The sequence below is a fragment of the Saccostrea echinata genome, unplaced genomic scaffold (assembly GCF_033153115.1).
Source record: "Saccostrea echinata isolate AGI-Se365-2 ecotype Australia unplaced genomic scaffold, CSIRO_AGI_Sech_v1 ptg000002l, whole genome shotgun sequence".
Lineage (NCBI taxonomy): Eukaryota > Metazoa > Mollusca > Bivalvia > Ostreida > Ostreidae > Saccostrea > Saccostrea echinata.
This window is the reverse complement of record NW_026889751.1, coordinates 19,587,080-19,607,426: the sequence shown is the minus strand read 5'-3', so window position 1 is coordinate 19,607,426 and position 20,347 is coordinate 19,587,080. Positions and strand designations below refer to the sequence as shown.

Genomic DNA, 20,347 nt, shown 5'->3' with positions numbered 1-20,347 from the left:
AGTGTCATTCAGATTAACATGTAAAATTTGAAAATGAGCCGCATTCATCATCCCAAAATAGAGATGGATGTTTCATTTACTAATGTCAATTAGGCCTAGATCAAGTCTACCCATGATACTTTTAAGCATTACAACCTGGCCCCAAGAGCATATTAAACTGAGAATGGATTTAAGTCACAATTTAAATTTTGAATATCCTGATTTTTAGTCAACAAATATTTTTCTAAAAATTTGTGTAATAATCAAATACAAACATATGATGAAAATTTTGTTTTATTTTTCAAAATTATTTCAAAGGCTGTAAGAAAAGTATTTTTCAAATTGATACAAATCTGAAATATTGACTGAAGTCAGTTTCTCAGGTTATAGTCAGGCCTGATTTATCTATGTATGAAGTATGAAGACCATAATACAGTCAAACCTCATTATCTTGAACTTGATGGGACCAAGAAAAAACTTCGAGATATCCGAGGGTTTCGAGATATCAAGGTTAAAATACTTAAAGAATTAGGGATTGGGATTTCTAAATCACTTTGACACATCCATGGTATTCAAGATATCTGTGTTTGAGATACTTAAGTTCAACTGTATATATGAACAATTAAATTACCCAGAACAGATAAACATGTAAGTTAATGAAACAGTTGACACATACTGAATAGGTGAACAGACAATCCATAGAATAATTACTGGTGCTGAACTTCTGTTGGCCTGATCATTCGTAACATTATGTATTCATTGGCAGGAATGGATAAACCACTAAAACATTGCTTTCTTTACGTCAATATAGAGAATAATATAGAATTTATATCTCGGAAATAAAAAGATTAAGAAGGTGATTATATCTATAATAAGTAACTTTATTTAATCTGTAATGATTAATGGTCACAGGCTAAAAAAAATCAATACATTTTACAAACAGGTGTCGCGCCATCAAGATTGCAATTCTTTCGTATTACGATCTCAAGGCCAAAGTCATTAATCCTACAGCTTGCCTTTAATATTTGAATCTATATTTGAATTTATGGTGCACTTTCATTTCATTAAAATTCTGCAAACTACATTTGAATCAAGCAAAATTCATAAGAGATCGAGTCATCAAAAGTTAATATTGCAATAGATTATGTGTAAGAAAAAAATTTGTGGGGGAGATTTGAAATGGAAAAGCTGTCTGTTGAATTTTCCTCTGCATAGCTGTTTGAGTATAACAACATGATTTTTTTTATACATATGTAGCTGCAACATTGTTCAATACAACTATAGCCTTAAATTTTACAGTGAAATAAGTCATCTTTATTCTGCCTAAAATTTGCTCAATACAATATACCTGTAAAGACAGAACATTTCTATAAACACAAAAGAAGTACATACATGTATTTTTGCATGCATGTGATTCCAATAAGATACATACCACAAACAAATTTTCTCATCTCCCACACAAAAGAGTTAAATTGTTATTTTTTCAATATTTCTTTCAATGGAAATCTAATCAGGACATTTGAATTGTGTAAAATGTAAAAATAGACTTGAAGATGTTCCCAACAACTTCATAGTAACAAAACTTATATATTTCTAAATCTTTCCAAAAATTATATTGAACTGTAAAGTTACATTTTCCCACTTTTCACCAAATTATGTGGCTTGGCCTAACATAAAGTTGTTTAAGTAAACAGAGATCACTTCTTTAGTTAGAAAGACACATATTTAGGCAAAGATATTTGAATTTTGGAAGAAAAAAAAATTGTTTGTGTTATATCCTTAAGATCTACAGTCAAGCTGAAGTCATTTTCAGTATTATTACAAAATTATCTACATTTTATGTATTTCAAAAAAAGTCATACCCTTGTTGATTAAAAACTATCTTCTCTAATTTCTTCAAGTATATATATGGACCCTATACATATGCAAACAATAGCTCACAATTATCTTGTGAATTACAAATGTGAGCATCTATTAAAACTAATGACACTCTCACACCTTATCAACAAGACATTCACTCTGTGTAACAGGATGAAAAATGTTTCCTTTTTAATGTTAAAAACATGATTTAAGCTTAAAACATGCTAGTAAATAAGACACAAACATACCAGTCATAATTATATACATGTAAGCACACAATGTATTCTAATACAACAAAACCATTGAGGTTGCTAGAATCAACTCTAAAAATAGTTTTTGTCTTTTGGTGAATTTCTTAATGGTTTTGTTTCGACAGATTGAATGCAAACAGAATATAATAGCTGTTAACATTTCAGAAAAACTCCTTACAAAAAGATGAAATTGCACTTCTATGAATTCAGACCCAAGACAGACTTCTAAGAATCGCTGCAGACATCCTGCAACATAAATGAAGCAATGGCCAAAAATACTTTTCTTAAGTTAATAATGAATATCCGATGAGATTCTTGGCCATCTCTGAATGTTGAAAACTAAAGACGTTTATATCAATAATTACAACTTGTCACCATGGTGACATAATCTGTCATCATGGCGATAAAATTATCACAGTGTTCTGTCTCCTAGCAACTGTTGTCTGGAAGACAAAATGGAGTAGATGATATCTAATGGCAGTTTCCTTTCCGCTCAGTTAATGACAGAGTCTAAATAAAGTTTACAAATAACTGCAAATGATGGTCTTTTTCTTGTTTGACAATCACCTCTATGACGAAGCCTCTATATCAGATGGCCATTTCTATCACAAAAAACCACTAAATGTGATCCCTTAAAAAATAACATGTGTTTAATATAGCATGCTGTCTTCCAAGTTGTTCATTGCCACAGTGGTTTGATTGAGGGGTGGGGATAGATGCTGGGAGGGTTCAATGGTCTCTCTGGTCCTCTAAATCCTCCCTGCTCCCCGCTTTTCCAATTTCCTGAACTATTTCTGCATGCTCGTCCAGCATCTGTTCAAATTGCTTTTTCCTCTTTTCAGCATTTTCCTACAAGCATATATTTGAAAATCATGTTAACTGCTTCTCTGTATTTTAAGAACAATATGAATATTGACATGTTTATTTATTAACCATGTATAATTTGAGGTACCCCATGCATCCATTGCAGGAAAGGGGTACTACCAGCTATGCAACTACACGCACATGTTCATTCAGTGACTGCCATATGCATTCTACAGCAAGTCATTAAAAATAGTAAAAAAATATGTACATATGAGATTTATCCTGGGTTTTACAAGTAATTATGTCAAAGCAGGTATTGTTTATCAATCTCATGTGCAATCTCATCAGTCATGCATAAAACAATTAATTTGACGAGATTATGTACAATGAAATAATGCAGAGGATTCTCATTAAACATTTGATTTTTACATCTGAAATTATTAATTATTAGGTTTGTTATGGACTGATTACAGAAATATGTCAGCTTCTTCAAGTCTGCAGAAGGTGAGGCAAACCCAACACATTTCTGTAGAAAATAAATGGAACAAGCTAAATGGGTGTTTTGTTTCGTTGAGGACCCAAACTTTTGGTATGTAAGTATATATAAGAAAAAGATAAATACAATTAAAAAGTTCTGGATATCTTAATGTTGCAGTTAAAATTTTGATTTTAATCATCTAATGAAATTCAGATGGCAAATGACATTTTATCCAATCTGACAGAGCTTAATTATTATAGTCCAAGGCAAAACAAAAATTCTTAACCTTATAATTCTGGTAATTTTCAAGGTCTTTGTCCTGTTTGGGCAGAAAATTTAAACCAAAGTTAAAAACTGTTAAAAGACATACACTCCTGGTATTTGGCTGAATAATTTGTATCAATGAAAATATCAAATAATGTAAAATATTGGAAAAATGCAATATTTGAACTCTCTCTTTTTTTGTGAATCTGTAGTTTACATGAATTTATTACACGTAAAATGTCAATAGGAAAAACTTCCCTGTAAAAAAAAAGTTTGTTTTTATTGAGGTTATTGTTAATTAATTAGTTTAAAACTTGATGTGGTTTTGGTTTAAAATGTCTTGAATGATGTACAACTATATAAATATTAAAAAAATGAGAGGCCCATGGACCAAAATATTCACAACAGTGGCCTTAATCCTATCTTTAAAAATGAATCTTACTAAAATTTTACATGTAATTCCAAAGATTAAATTTTGCCAATAGAAAGTTTTCCAATGAATTTCATTATTATGGTTACCAACAAACACACAGACAGTGACAAACTATTTTACTGAATGGTAAAATGAGAATAATCATATATCCCGACTGGGAGAACTTGGTCACTAGATTTATGAAGAAAGATGTGGTTAACCACCTCATTAACAACTAATAAAGCATTATCAAGTCATCATTACCCCCTCAGTGAGAGGTTTAAAACCATTTATCACCGACTTAAAACACACACCATCACTCATAATTCTCCCCACAAAAAGCAGCATGTCCTTTAGTTTCCATACTTTTATACCTTCTTCAAGAAAACCAATCATTCAAAGGTTCCTTACAGGCAAATATAAAATCATTTCATTCTCAATTCTTTATACACTTCTGTTGGAATCTGTTTTCATTCAAGAAGCTTGTATGCGGCTATTAAACTCCCTGACGTCAGATGTAACCTTGTCCTGTGCTTGTAGGAGATGGATTGTGTTATGAAAAGTGCTCCCACTGAGTATTACACAGTATTATCATAGAATCTGGTTGTAATTCCCAATTACAGATTAGATATTTTGAAAGAATTTCATAGAATTTTTTTTTCAGTAAACTTGTCATTATTTTGTTTTGGTATTATCTAGCTTGTGTTCTGAGTTTCAAAAATCTGTTATTCAGTTGCATTTTGAAAAATTCTTTTAAATTACTGACTTCATATATAAGATTAATATGTTCCACACCTGAGTATTAAAATATGTATTACTAAAAATACACAAATCAGATGCTCCTCTTTTAAACCAAAATTTCTCGAAAAACTCCTTTTCAGAACTTGTCAAACAATGCTTTCTAAAAATTTTAGAATGGTACCAAAAGACAAATGGTCATCTGGAAAGGCAAGCAAGTTCTTATCATCAAAGTTGAACAGGTGCTTGCAATTAAAAGTCACAAGTAAGGGTCTATAACCATCCCTCCTTAAATACAACATACCAAAAAATCAACAAGACTCCTGTGTTCATAAATCTGGTACAATCCGAAAGGCAACATGCTGAGTTTCATCTCAAAAAAACATAAGCTCCTGTTTCCTATGGAAATGCCTGAATCCAATGGGAGAAATAAGGAACTATTTAGCTTCAACCATGTTTTGACATGATGCATGTGACATCTCTACCAGGAGAGTTTAAAATAAGGCAAACAAGAGGCATTTGGGCCTTAAACAGGTCGGGTACACTACCTTTTATGAAAGGCACTTTTCAACACGTGACAATGTTTTCTTCAAACCCATTCTCCAATCAATTGAACGAGTCAAAAAGCATGACGGTCTACTACGTGTTTATGATTCAATAGTGACGTGGTTTTTTGTGGTTTACTGCATAATATTTAGTTGGTCACCGGAAAAACCGTACAGCTTCTTTTTAACTTTATAATGCTAAAATTGAAAGATTATATGCCAAAGACACTGTTCCATGCTCACATTTGATATCTGAATTGTTTTAGATGGTTAATAGTTGCTTCAAATACCGTACAAACGCGTTGACGTTTGCGTGTGCATAAAAACATTTTGATGATATTGAGGAGTTAAATAATAATTGCGCACCTTGTACTGCTGTCTAAAACTATGATCATGTGTATCACGTGAAAAAACACACTCAATGCTTTATCGACACAATAGCTCCCATGTCTCTTTGAACAATGGTTTACGCCGATGTATTACAAGTTGATATATATATATAGGCTTCACATTGCAAATTTTGTAAAAGTGAGCATAGAAATGGAAACTTATACATCATTTTCAATATTTCTTTCATGAATATCAAAAAAGAGTTGAAAATAAGTTTCCAAGGAACAATTCAAGTTGTTCTTCATTTTCAACACAACTGAGTTCGTATTGATACTTGTAGTAGCCCATAATGCACTGCGACTCATTCAACAATCAGTAAAGTAAACATATAGCTAATTTACATGCAAATTTATGCTGACGTCAGAAAATCTAGTGGTCTCGACCTGTTAAATGCCAGTCACTTCAGTAATACATGTACACTACGGTCAACGCGGATCCCGTATTTTCCCGCGCCCCCGCGATGGTGTTTTAATCCTTTCCGCGATACACCGTCGCGGTTTTATCATCGCGGTGATCGCGGGGACACGAGATTACCGTGACGGTGTGTTCTACCGTATTTTACTCAATGTGAAGTCGATAATCCTTAATGTCAAATATAGGATATTTAATTGTGAATATATAAGATCGTTTTTTTTTAAATTTGGCTCAAACATGTTAAAGTCATATATGGCGTATTTCTGATATCAGGCTTACTAAAATTAAAAAGATCTTTCTATTTGTTTTATTACCTTATATAAAGATAGGACTTTCCTGTAAATTACGCAATTTTATTTAAATCGATCGCGTTTCATAGATATTAGAAATTTAAAACAATCTCGAATTTTTATTTTTTAGCTCAGATACGCCATATGTAGCTTTAAAATTATCGAAATAATTTATAAAATCTTTTTTTTTTTTTTTTTAGTCTTAAGGGTGATATTTGAATGATACTTGGCATTTATTCTATTAAAATATTATCATTATTGTAGTTTCTAATAAGTAACCTGAATTATATTGAGGAGATCTATAAATCAACGTAATTTTTTTTATTGTAGTAAATATCGATCCGATTTATATTACGCCCTTTTTTCATCATAATAGTTTTTCATACAGTATTACTGCAGTTTTTTTTTTCGAATTAAAATTGCATTGTGTATATCACTGGAAAAAAAAATACAATGAAAACACAAAATATCACGCCAAAATACCTCTTCCAACATGTTCAAATATTATTTATTTACAATAATCCCGAATATTTGAATTAACGATATTGATCACCACCTAATTCGTTAGAATTATGGGCCTGAATGAAAAAAAAACCCAGCTCTGTTCATCATGTTCATATATTCTAAATGAAGTCGACATTAGTCATTTTTATAAAACTAAAAGAATTAAATGGTTGCGTTCTCAACTGATAATTAAGCAGAGAAGTCGATCATGAACTAAATAAGTTGAAACTGACCAAACACGTGTACATGTATTACACAATCACAGCGTGTGCAGTGGGGCGTACAGGTAGCAAATCCTATCGGTCGCCCACAATAAGACTATGGGTTCTCGGAAAATTCACGAGATGATCAAGCCCTTTTACGATAACCGTGTTTTCAAGCTGTAAAAACTGCATGACCATATTTCAGTAGCTGTTCTTGACACTTTGATCACCCATCATACATGTACTGTAGGTTATATCAACTGATGAAACGCAATCCTGAAATCACAAAAATATCGTTAAACTCTTATAAAGAATTTAAAAAAAATAATAACACTAAAAGTCTTCTTTTTTTATAGGTCGGCGATCTTCAAAAACTTGGGACTGTCAGAGTAATTATTGAAACCAAAGAGAAAGGTTTCACGAAACTGAAACTTTTAAATCATTTAAGGGAATGGATGTTAAATTACACACTTTAATTTTGGGTAGAGAAACATGAGAATTAGTTTGCAGTGTGTGTGGGAGGAGGGGGGGGGGGGTAAGAATAAAAATCTAAAATAAACGGCGAGGCACATTTCAGGAAACTTGTCTGTATGTATATGTTTACACTATACTGTATATATTTATTTAATCAACACACTTCATAAATGCCCAAAATGTACATAGCATATCTTAAGAAAATAATCAGTAAATATGAACAGTCTGATTAAAACCAGCCCCCCCCCCCCCTTCTCCTATCGTTGTCGATATGTGAATATGAGATACTTATTAAATCTATTTTTCTATATCATATTAATGCACAACACTTGCTGTTTGTTCAAACTTTCAAATTCTGGAGGATTTCTGAATGAAATTTCATTTTTCTAATAGTTGCTGAGAATTTAATGTTGTATTGAATGAATGGAAAATTCTGTATAAAATAATTTGCTACTTATAGAATGGACAAATTATTTTATAGTTTGCGATGTATTTCAAGTTTTACGAAGCAGACTCCTATTCAATATGAATGCAAAATTTTGCATGTCCAGGTATACAATACAGGTAAATCACATCTAATCTATTGTTGTGCAGAGGTATGTGTATATGTATTACATAACACTTCCTGTCTGTGTCAGTGCCAAGGTTTTGACTGTGCGTACTACAAACTCGAATCTAGCCCGGGGGCACATAGAACCTTCTGTTCCAATTGTATTTTATCAGTGTAAATTAAATTCCAAAATCGAATGTTGCATATTTGCACATGCTGTAACATCCTCTGAGCAATTAATAAAGTTTTTGCCTGTAATTGAATGTAAATAATTTAAAAAACAAACAAAACAAAACAAAAAAAAAAAAAAACCCGTAAATTCAAGGAGGGGTATCACATGCATGAAGATAAGGTGTGATGCCCAGAGCATGGGAAGGCAGTCACTAGGGTAACCGTCACTAGAAAACAATCAACGAATGAAAACTTAAACTAACTTTGAATCAGTTTTTGATTTTTTGAATTATCAGTTGATTATGGACCGAAAATTCATTAAATTTTCAGATCAAAATACCCGGTAGGGTGAAGCTTGCTATTTACGAATAAACATGTATCTAAAGTAAATTAAAGTTTGAATGATAATATTTATAGACAGGATATATATTTTTTAAATGATATTTTACACCCGAATCAGTTTGTTTGTAATATACCTGTATAAATACCGTACAAAGCGCACTAGATTAGAAGTCATGAAAAAGTCTAGTATACATGTTGTACGTACTTTCTCAAGTTTAAAATTTTCAAGGAAACTTGAATTACGAATAAGGAATACAGAAAAAATATCCATTCCTTTGAAGATTTTATTCTGAGCGCCTTTTTTTAATATTGCTACTATTTTACTTATTTAAAATGGTTAAATGAAGGAAAAGTTGTTTTCAATTGACAATTAAATCATTGAGTTATCGGATGATCAATAACTGTGATCTACAAAATTAATGCATATGTATAATTACGGATAAGTTAAGAACAATAAATGAACACACAATATATACACGTATATATACATTGTATATTTAGTTGTCTCCATATCATACATTCTTCCTTTCCTTTTCTTTCTTTTTTTATTTTTGAAAGAGGCGTTAAATAAAAAGATAAATTAATCAAATATAAAAAGGAGACCTAAATAACTGCTAAGACTGGTTTTATCCTTTTAATTTTTTTTTTTCTTCTCTGAACTGTTTTTTTTTTTTTTCTCGTCGGGGGAGGTAACTCGCGTTTATGAAGAGAATAATTTTTTCACCTGAGACGGATAACGCAACCGCGATGGTGTGGATTAGTTGAGGACCCGTACCGCGAGAACACGCGGTTTTACCTGAGTTACCTGTGTTAAACCGCGATCAATTTCACACCGCGAGGACTCGCGGTAAATACGGAAACCGCGTTGACTGTAGTGTATATGCAGCATCAATTTTAAGAAATACTGACTCACAGATAAGTGACTGCTTTGATAAATTGTAGTTTATGGTATCAAACTCATGGCCTAATGTGATCATATTCATGCTTTTCTACAATTAAAGAGACCTTGAGTAAGAAGAATTGCACAACGTGGCAATGGACACCGAAATCTGTTTTGGAAACATTTCACAATTGTCGCAGACAAAAAACCTCATACTTTCATATCTGATGACCTTGACTTCATTTAAATGACAGTCAGGGTCTCAGCATAGAAAATATTTTTCTTTTATTTCTATCTTTTTCAGGATATCATCAATGAGATTTGATTAAAATCTGTGAACAATGTTAGTGACCTTAACAGTCTTATATACAGAAGGTGGGGGAATAGTGATAGTTTTTCAAAATTTCTGGAAACAATGAAAATTGGTTTTTGTATTTTCACAAGCCCTAACCTTGACACCAATCTTTTACCCAGGGGAAATGAATTAACTTTGGTCAAAGGTATATGGAATCTAAATTTTATTTCCAAAACATACCAGTATTTCTAATTTGATAGACAAAAAAAAAAGGCATGGACATCCATTCCTTTCATATTTGTAAAAATTTTATTTGACCAGTTCAATTGCCCTTTTTAGAGTGAGGATTTCACAAAGCTGATTTGTGGATTAATAGTCCACCCATACTCAATATTAAACCATGTTCAAGGCTGTTGTTATAAATTTGTTTACTAACAAACGGAGGGTAGAATGCCATTTCACCAAAGATTAAAATTAATGCTTAATAGTAAATTTAGAAATGCTTGTAATAATGTCTAAACTATATACAACATTCAGTTGTTAAGTAGACAAGTTTGTCCACAGAAGGAATTTTTGGCAGATTTTAAGTATGTAACAGGGCTTTTCCTCCAATCAGTACAATTTATTAAAGGTACACAATTGTAAATCCAGGCAAATCCATCCATTGAAACCTAAGTGTGTTTATTTCTAAGGAGACAATTATGTAACATGACGTCTGTCTACTGTAGCCATTCGATATGTTTTGCCTGTACAAACTATTTCTTATTATTGAGTTGATGATCCGTTTACCTATAAGGCAATAATGTTAGCCATGACGTAAATGGAAAAAAAAAGGAGATAAAAGTAGAAGAAGTGAAGCATTGACTTCTAATAAAGGGAAGCAGATACAAAAAAAAAAACATTAACATGCAAGATACTGAACTATGAGTCCTCGTGGTAGCTAAAATAAAAATTACAGTATCTACATGCAGAAAACAAAAGCAATCATGCTGGACTTGCAAAAAAAAAAAAAAAAAAAAAAAATCAATTCTATAAAGTTTTTAACCAAATGTTTATCATAACATGCTTTCCATTTAGGGTAACATAATTTTACTATACAAAACATGCTACTGCTTTGCTGAGAGCTTACTGGTTAGTAAAAGGGGAGACAATTAGAGGCTACAAAAGTAAGGGGAGAGAACTGTTGATTACCTTGATGGTTTCTATGTAGGCTTGAGACATTCTCGTCCTTTCCACTTTCTCACTTATTGAAGTCTTACGGACATTGCCTTTAATGGGCGTGGCTAAAAGAGAGGAGAGATTGGGATATATAGAATCAAATTTCACCAGACTTCTATCCCTACATGACCTTCAAGCCCAGACAATTAACTTCAGTACCAAGGTACCAAGAACCTTTTGTAAGGGAATTACAGACTACATAGAGAGATACTGCCATATGAATCAATGAAAGACAATTTTCTGCAATTACCAATACCTATATGTATACTAGGTACCAATATACCTAGAGCACCTGCTACAAACACACTAAAAATTTTCTCCAGCAATATCTTTTCAGCAAAATGTGCAGTATGCATTTTTTATTTTTACATTGAAAGCAGTTGTAATTCCTCATTTCCTTGTTGCATAGACATTTTCTGGAAATAGCAGCAGATATCATTACTGCCTGTTTCCACGACTTCTGTCTACTTAAGTTCTTGAAGACTAATTTCCTCTGCTGCTGTTTTTCCGCCCTTGACGGCCTAACCCATTGATCAGGAAAATGTATTAATTGTCTTCTGTTTCAATCTTGCAAAAAATGGTACATTTACTGAGGTATCATGTTGTGTAACAAAATGTAGAACATTTATAAAAAAAAAAAAAAAAAAAAAAAAAAAAGTTGATATCTTTGATGCAGAATTATTTTAAGTTAATCCTAACCTCTATCTGTTTGATGTGTAATTATTATTTGTTTAACTTTATCCCGACTTACTAAGCTCGTAATAAAGCCACACCCTTTATATACCAATTTGATTTTTCCAATTAAAATTATTACCAATTATTTGTTTGCACCTTAGATTTGCAGCCAGGTACAGGCATATTCTCTTGCAAACTCTGAAATAAGTACAAGTACCTATAGTTTTGATTTTAATATTTTTTTTTCTGATTGAAGAAAGAAATCCAATCCATGAAAATACGATTATGGTAGCTATAGCCTTTTAAAGATTCATATCACTCTTACAAATGAAATAAAAATTTGTTGTTCGCAGTAAAGGTGAATGCCTTACCTACATTTTTATCAGGAAATATACACAAGATAATTCACCCTATCTTCTAAACTGAGATGGCCTGTCAAAAATGTTTAATTTGTCAGTTTGAGTCGAAATAAAACAATAACGGAGCAATGATCTTGAACAGAACACATTAACACTGACTTCTGCCTGAAAGAAGATCAAGGGGATAGTGGTACAAGGACAATTATATTACGTACAAGATCTTATTTTTCACTTTATCCCTATCTCTCAGAAATTCTCTGAAGTCAGAGGAGTGCAGCACTGATTGACATCCAAACAACAGTGCATAAAAACTTCTTTTGAAACATTCTGTACCATGAAACCGTTTCATGGGTGATAAATTTTTACGACTACATTGGGTTAATTTTAGCTTCTTCTATCCATTAAAACTGACAGTCCATCATATAAATTTTAAAAAACATGAAACATTAGAAAATCCTAAAAGAAAATAATAAATGAAATTCCTTTGTTTGCTTTCTTTTTAGTACGAACCTCAAATTAGATCATTCGTCTTTATTAAGTGATCCCTAATGATTTTTAAAAAAAGCTGAAAATTAAGTACCAAATTCTTATCCTACTCTGTTTTTGTACCCTTTTGATCCTACAAGTATGCAGATGATTGTATGCCTAATTAAAACATTTATATGATATCAAAAACACAATACAATTCACATGTAGTTGGTTATAATAAGTTAAAAATTAAATTTTTTAAAAAACATTAAAACACAAAAATATAACAGCAAGCCTGATTAATATGCTAGTAGAAGCCTGAGTCGTGGAGGACCTGTTATGAGGATATATACGTACGTTCTTGAAGTTCCTCCTCGGGAGAATCAATCTCCACCTGCCCTGCTTTGCCGTGCTCGTCAGCAACCTCGATCTCAAAGTTGTCCTTCTTCTCTTTGGCCGACGTCTTATCCATGGTGTCCATCATTTTGCTGGGTGGGTTCGTTTGGTCTGGGGGGTTTCCAGATTCCTGACCTGTGCTTAGTTTCATTGAGATCTGTACTTGTTTTCCTCCTTCTAAAAAAAAATACATAAAATTCAAAATGTGTGTAATCAGATTTGGTCAAAGCAATTTTATCACCTCATAAAGTCCCTTAGATTTGAATCTCTCATAAAATTTAGTTCTATACATCAGACAAGCCACCAATGTTCTTAAAATCTGCATAAATTTTCTTTTCTCTTTTACGCTATCTGTTGAACCAAACCATTCCAAAACTTTACATTCCTGATAAATCAAGTATATGAGCAGAAACTTTACCTAGTCCACATGCACAAGCATATAATCCAAAACAGGAAATTCTAAACGATAACATTTTTAGAGATACATTTACAGTAAAACTTGTCTAATCAGGATGTTGTGTATTCCGAAATCTTGACTACAACAATGTTAATTTTAGTCCTCTTCATTAAGTTTTATTAGTTTAACTGTCTCGAAATTTCAGAATCTTTGGAACCAGTGGTATTCAGATTAGACAAGTCTTACTGTATATCAGAAAACTTATAGAAAACCTATTACAGTTTAGATTTCATTTAAGGAGCTTTCATTTTCATTAAAAAAATCCAGGGCTGTTCTTTCACAGGTTTTGAAATACTCCTGCATTCAAATTCAGCATTTACCGATATCTTGCTAAAGCTGAGAAAATATGCAGCTCACTTTCCACTTTTATAGCTCTTTGTCAACATTTTTTACAAAAACACAGACATTGAAAATGATTTGTTATCATGGTCATAACTATGTTAACCTGAAAAAAAAAAGACATAGTGACACAGACTATAAATCATATTCCAAACTTATCAGCGTAAAGTGTTCAGGGGTAAGCTATATGAGTTCTCAGCAAGGATTCGAATTCAGTAGCAAATTGCTGCATTTCTCTCTCCATTTCTTACACCGAGTGTCAATTACAACTCTACTGCTGTCAATTAGCGACTGACTAATCAGTGTAAAATAATAATGGCTGAAATATGTTCGGAAGGGTTTTGCCTATAATTGTCAGACAATGAATTATAAGCAAAACCTAAATCATACAACTCAGTCTCTCTTTCTCTTTTTCAGATAATAAATGAAAAATAGGTACAGCTGTTCTTAAAGTTTTAAATAGATTAGTTCAGTTAATTGAGATATGACTATATTTAGGTTTTACATTTAGCTAGAAGGCCAACATGTCTCGACAAGCAATTTTACTAGTGCATAAAGTAGTACATGTACTTTAGAAAATCAATCAAAAAACACATTTGTAATTATACAAATCAATTACATTGTAATTACATGAATTGAAATCAATATTAATTTTCTCTCCTACGTTCACAGACAATCAAAGAGAAACTAGAACTGTCCTAATGGAGTAATCCCCCTATATATACTGCAAAGCCTTGTGGCCTCAACCTTCTTGAAAAGGAATTTGTTGATGGTTCTATTACCCCTCATCTCTGGTCATGAAGATCCAATATGTATAATAGTGTAATACCCCCTATTTTTATATTGCAAGTATAAAAGTATATAAGCTTCCATAATCCAAGCATTAAAAAAGTCATAGCCCAAGCAAGATTTCAAATTCTGAGCCATTTGACCTTGACCTTATCCAAATGGCCTTGGCATACTTAAAATCATAAAAGAGCTCCTGGTTATGGGCAAGCTGTGTGTTTCTTCTACATCTTAGAATTTAATATTCCAAAGATCCTTTGTCTTGTTCTTGATGGTAAATGACTGGTTTAGCTAGGTCAATACACATATTTCTGGTTACAAGCAACTTTTGAACAAAGTATGAGCTTCAAATTTCTAAAGTGGTGTCCTAGACAAAAATGTTGTCAATGAAGTAATGTAAATGAAACCTAAAAACCTAAAACTCTTTTTGACAAATCAATCTGCAAATACAAGGTGCTGCATGTATTTAAAGAAAAGATAACATTTCTACAAAGTTTGAGGAAAATACATTGAATACTTTCAGAGATAATTGTCAAACAAAAAATGTCTTAATTAAGGGACAGACAAAAACTAGACTGACAGATGGACCAGTACCCCTCTTAATGCCATACTTCATCTGTTTGAGGAGGGGAAGATGTTAGCTAGCAAAAAATATGATGTACACATTTTAGGCACTTTTAATCAATACAGTAAAACAAGACAATTTTGACTCATTTTAAATGTAATTCATTATATCCAATAAGTTCACAATAAATTTTAAAATCACGGGGAATGAAAATCACTTCGCTGTAAGCATCAATTCATTATAAGGGTGTTTGCTATAAGCATGTTTTACTGTAGTTGGCTGTAGATTGATTCTGTACTAAGAGACAGTGAAGACAAAGACAAGAAATTAAAAACCCCATGTTCTTCAGGTCTTCTGCAAACATCAAAGACCAGCATTCTGATTCTGAAGGTTTCACATTCACTTTTTTATTAATTAATTTCTGATCTGAGTTTCCTCAGCAGGTAACTGATAGGTCTGCACCAGAGTAAAGACCTTTTCCTAGGGCCTCAGGAAATTAAAGTTTCCTAGTCGATCTAGAAAGTCATTACACAGAGCAAATACACTTTCCGCAAGCTTATTTTATTTTTGCTTAATTAAATCTGGTAATAGGAATAAAATGTAAACATAGTAAATCTTTATATAGCCAACAAATTTCTGACCACATTTAATAAACTGCAATTAAACGGCACAACTATACATATAAACATACACATATACCCAAAAAGGTCTGCATATACACTACAAAAGACACGCTCATGAAAAATCCATATGAAGTCATTAAGAAAATAGCCCATAGCAGTTTTCTCCTTTCAAGCTAAGATGAGTATCCCATTATTAAGAGAAAAAATGAAAAATCTTTACCAGAATCCTTCAGAAGGAAAAAAAAATCAATTAATGCTGGATCCTTCAAGATGCATGGAATTTAATCTCTTGTCCACATATATACTATTAATGAAGGCTATTCTTAGTGAGTCATGAAAGTAAATCTGCTTCTTCAAACTTAAATATTGACAAAGAAAGAGACTACATGATTAGCCATGTTTCCATTAGCCAAGAATATTTACCAAATTAACTCTACAAAATGAAGAAAATTGTCACTTACATGAAAGCGATGAAGCAAAAAATGACCCTACATTAAATTATAAATCTGAACTGCTCTGACGCAAATGCAACCAGGGTAATCCAAAGCTGGAGATTTAAACATGCTTGTAAACGAAATGAAAAAAAATCACTCGTAAATGCATATTTATAGGGCCCTGTTTAACCTAGACACACACTTAAAAAAAATCTAAGACTTTTATTGCCTATAAAATGAATTATTAATTTTATTAAATGTAAAGGAAGCTATTGAATAGTTAATTGAATGATCGGCAATATCAACTCTTTAGACCACCATACTTTAATCAAGTCTCCGTAATTTTTAACTATACTAGTCCAAAGAACATAATCTGTGTGGAATAGAAATGGTACTTTGTATGGACCTGAGAAATCACGGGTTTTCCCGACAGCAACATCAGTGTATTGGGAACTGATACTGTTAATTCGGACAGACGGGTTTCGGCTCATTCATCATTACTAGACATGTAATATTATTTCGTCAGGAAATTTTTCAATTAATTCTGCTAATCGATGACGGGGCTTGCTAAAAATGAACCAAAATCCATTATGAATATATTTGATAAGACAGCACAAAATTTTGCTGTATCAACTCAAATATTGACCCATAGATAGAGATCAACCTCTAAATTCTGTTTGAGTATTTTAAAATGATAAGTACATGTAATTTCATACTATCCTATTGAATCCTACTTCATAGAAGTACAATAATATGCTAACATAAGAATAAAAATATTACCAAAATGTAACTGATCAACTAAAATTGTCACTTGATATAATTTTCTTATTACCATTGTGACTGAGAAAAAAAAACTAATTAAGGGAAAAAATTGGTAGATCTGAGATCCCTTAGAAAAAGGATTACACGGACCTTTTCATATCCTCTAGCAAAACAACCAAAATCAATGTCTTAGACCTTATAGCTTGTTGCGCCTCATCATGACCCATGAGAAAACATCAGAGTGAAGGAGCATCTTTATCATCTATTGGATTCTTGGAGGTTATTTTCTTTATCAGTTACAAAAACCTGACAAAACTTCTCCTATTTTAGGCTTCCCAGTCTTTGATTGCATGCTCTACGTTTGGAAATAAAGTGACTGGTTCATTTAAAGTAGCAGAAATAATCCATTCATGGCATCATTATTGATTTTGTTGCATCTAAATTTGGTAATGATGATAGTTAGAGTTGTTCTTTTTAGAAAATAAAATAAGGAAATAAATAAAAACATGTCAGGTCAGCTAGAGTCTGAGAAAATATATGCATGCATGAAAATAGTTTGATAATTGATACAAGAAATTCTATTAATAACTCTTATTTACTGTTGAAGATATCTCTCTCTGTCTCCCTCTCTCTCTCTCTCCCTTTAAAATTTCCTCCTTCAAAAATTATTTCTCAAAAATCCTTCAATTTTTGTTACATTGTTTTTTTTTGGTTTCTTTCATCTCTCTTTCTTTCTCTCTCTCCAAATTACCATTTTCTTTTTTCCCTATTAATATTCTCAATTTCAACTCTCTTTCTCTGTTTCCAACAAAAATAAAATTCTGCTAAATGTTATTAAAATACTGGAAGATGTTTTTTAATCTCTCTATTAAAATACAAAATGATAAAGACAAAATCTCTTTTATGCTACACACATTAGACTTTACTCCTGCTACACCAAATTAACAGAATTATTTAATCAAAATCACCCCTTTGTTATTATTTCGGCATACCTGATTTTAATCCAGTACTGCTTTGACTTCTGACATAAACAATTGGGCCGTCAAATCTTAATAATTTAATCCCACCAAAGGATGTGAATATATATGTAACAAACCACAGAACATGTTTATAAGAAGCTGCAACATACAGAAACACTTCCTACACAATCAGTTCAGGAAACACCGCAGTACTGCAGGCCTTGACTTGTTTTATATGTACACTAACATCAACCCGTATTATAAAACTACAGAATAGTAAAGGTGTGTGTAATACAGAATGATGTAATCATGTATGATATATGATGTAATCACTTCAAAAGACAGTACTAAAACTTCAATGAAAGAACTGTATGGATTTTTAAATGTTAAAGTCAGAAATGTATATAAAACTCAGCTTAGATAATATATCTTAAAGAACATTGAATGAGTATAATTAATAAATGAAGACTTGTAACTCACTGTTAAAGTTTTCCAATCCCAGCTAGTAAACATCATGTTCTATAATGGATCAATCAAGTTTTCCGATAACAAAGGATATTACCTAGGTTATCCAATACACTTATAGATTACAGCTAGATTATCAACTTATACATGTATAATACATGACATGAACCTGACCACATTAAGACCTCTATAACTAAATTTATAGAATCTGCATAAAACCAGACAAATACACGTAACTGTTACAGTTAAATCCGCATAACTCAAGACAAAGTTCACTTGCACTCTTAACTTAAACAAATAAGTCAATTGTAACCTGTATATACCTGTGTGTTTGGTTTCATTGACACTTACTCAATAAATTTGGAACCTTTTATCCACTTGTTGAATGTCCAGTAAGCAAACAAAAAATTTCACTGAACAACAAAGTCTTGAAAATCCTCAGTAGTAACTTAATTGTCTCCCATATCACTCAAATTAGCCACAATAATTTTTACATTCACATTATTTGGGGGCTATAATCTTAAGCTGGTATTTATTGATCCTGGGTATGTATTTGAAACACTATACAGTTTACTCACAGTGTCTACTAAATATATATAAATAAATGCCACGGATCATAAATAGCCAGCACCTGTGCCCTTTGATGTAAAACATACCGCAATTGTTCTTCACTTCCTGGCAAAATTATCAAATCGTTATCTTCTCTGATATACTACATGAGCTTGTGACGTCGTCTTTCCAGGTTTATCACGCTATCAGTTCCGAATATTTTTTCATTCCCCTACCTAGATATTTTCAATAAATGTCTACCACTGTTTTACTATCTGAATGTCAGCACAATATGAAATCTCTGGTAGTGCTTTAGCATTCAGGGCCGGAGTTATATTGCCTAGGATTACAGTAAATTGGCTCACAGAGAAAAAAAAGCCAGGATTTGCTTATCTAGTGGTAAAATCATATCTATAGGCTAGAAAAGACGTAGCTTCAAACTGACCCATGCTGAGCATTATCAATGCAGGACAGTTTTTCAAATCATGATCTCAAAATAGTGTTGTACAAAAACATAAAGAAGATAAGGAAATGATGCAATATGTTTCTGGAACCAAAGAAAACAATGAAAGCTGTACTGAAATGTCATACTACCAGCACTTTTGGATGGAAACCATTTATTATGCATAGACTGTCTTACTTTTTTTTTGGAAGGTTTTTATTCATTTCTTTTTTATTCTAGCTAGCTTCAAATCTGCATAATAACAGAATTAAAATCAAGTATTTATATACACTAATTTTTTAAAGGATTTTAATCAATTTCATTTTGATTTATACTTATTGCAAATCCTGAAATAACAGAAAAGATAAAGTGCAGTCAAACCACATTATTTCAAACTTGATGGGACCAAAAAACCTTGGAGATATCCAAGAATTTGAGATATTGAGGGTATCCATTAAAACCCTTTAAGAATATGTGGATGGGACTTCAAACTCTCTTTGACATATCCTTTGCATTCGATATACTGGTGTTAGTTCAAATGTATATACACTTATCATTTTGCTTTAAACTAATTATACATAATCCCTGTAGAGTTTTGGCCAAAGTAACTTTTTTGATTTTTCTCCCCCCATTCACCCACATGCGCTTGGCAGGGCAGCTTATTAGAACCCCAATTTTGAAAATCAAAATACTGGTCTATCAAGGCAATTCTTATTTTATTCACACATTTATACAAGCTACTAGAATTGTCTACAGGGTATTAATTGTACTACAGGGTAATAATTGTACCAATGTTGAAATTAATTTTCTGGGTTCTGACTTGATAGTGATATGATAATCTACCAACAAATGCTCTTCAATTTTACACATAATTAGCCAACAAAGCAATTAAGTTGAATTTGAAATTTTTGGGGAGCAGAATTAACGTTAATATCTACGAATTTTAAAAGGTCTGCCTTTGTATTCCAGATGCTCCTTTAATCCAGATGATTTGCTTGGGAACAAA

General features: G+C 32.0%; 1 protein-coding gene across 3 annotated transcripts in view; it reads right to left on the bottom strand.

The window, feature by feature from the left end:
• Positions 1 to 2,115: 2,115 nt before the first annotated feature.
• Positions 2,116 to 20,347, bottom strand: part of LOC133173920 (uncharacterized) — a 42,255-nt gene continuing 24,023 nt past the window's right edge. For all 3 annotated transcript variants that reach the window (XM_061308988.1, XM_061309002.1, XM_061308995.1), the window contains 3 exons: positions 12,922 to 13,137; positions 11,036 to 11,127; positions 2,116 to 2,939 (listed from right to left, as the gene is read on the bottom strand). In XM_061308988.1, the coding sequence (XP_061164972.1) occupies positions 2,820 to 2,939; positions 11,036 to 11,127; positions 12,922 to 13,137 (428 nt within the window). In that variant the 3' untranslated portion in view covers positions 2,116 to 2,819. The remainder of the gene's footprint in view (positions 2,940 to 11,035; positions 11,128 to 12,921; positions 13,138 to 20,347) is intronic.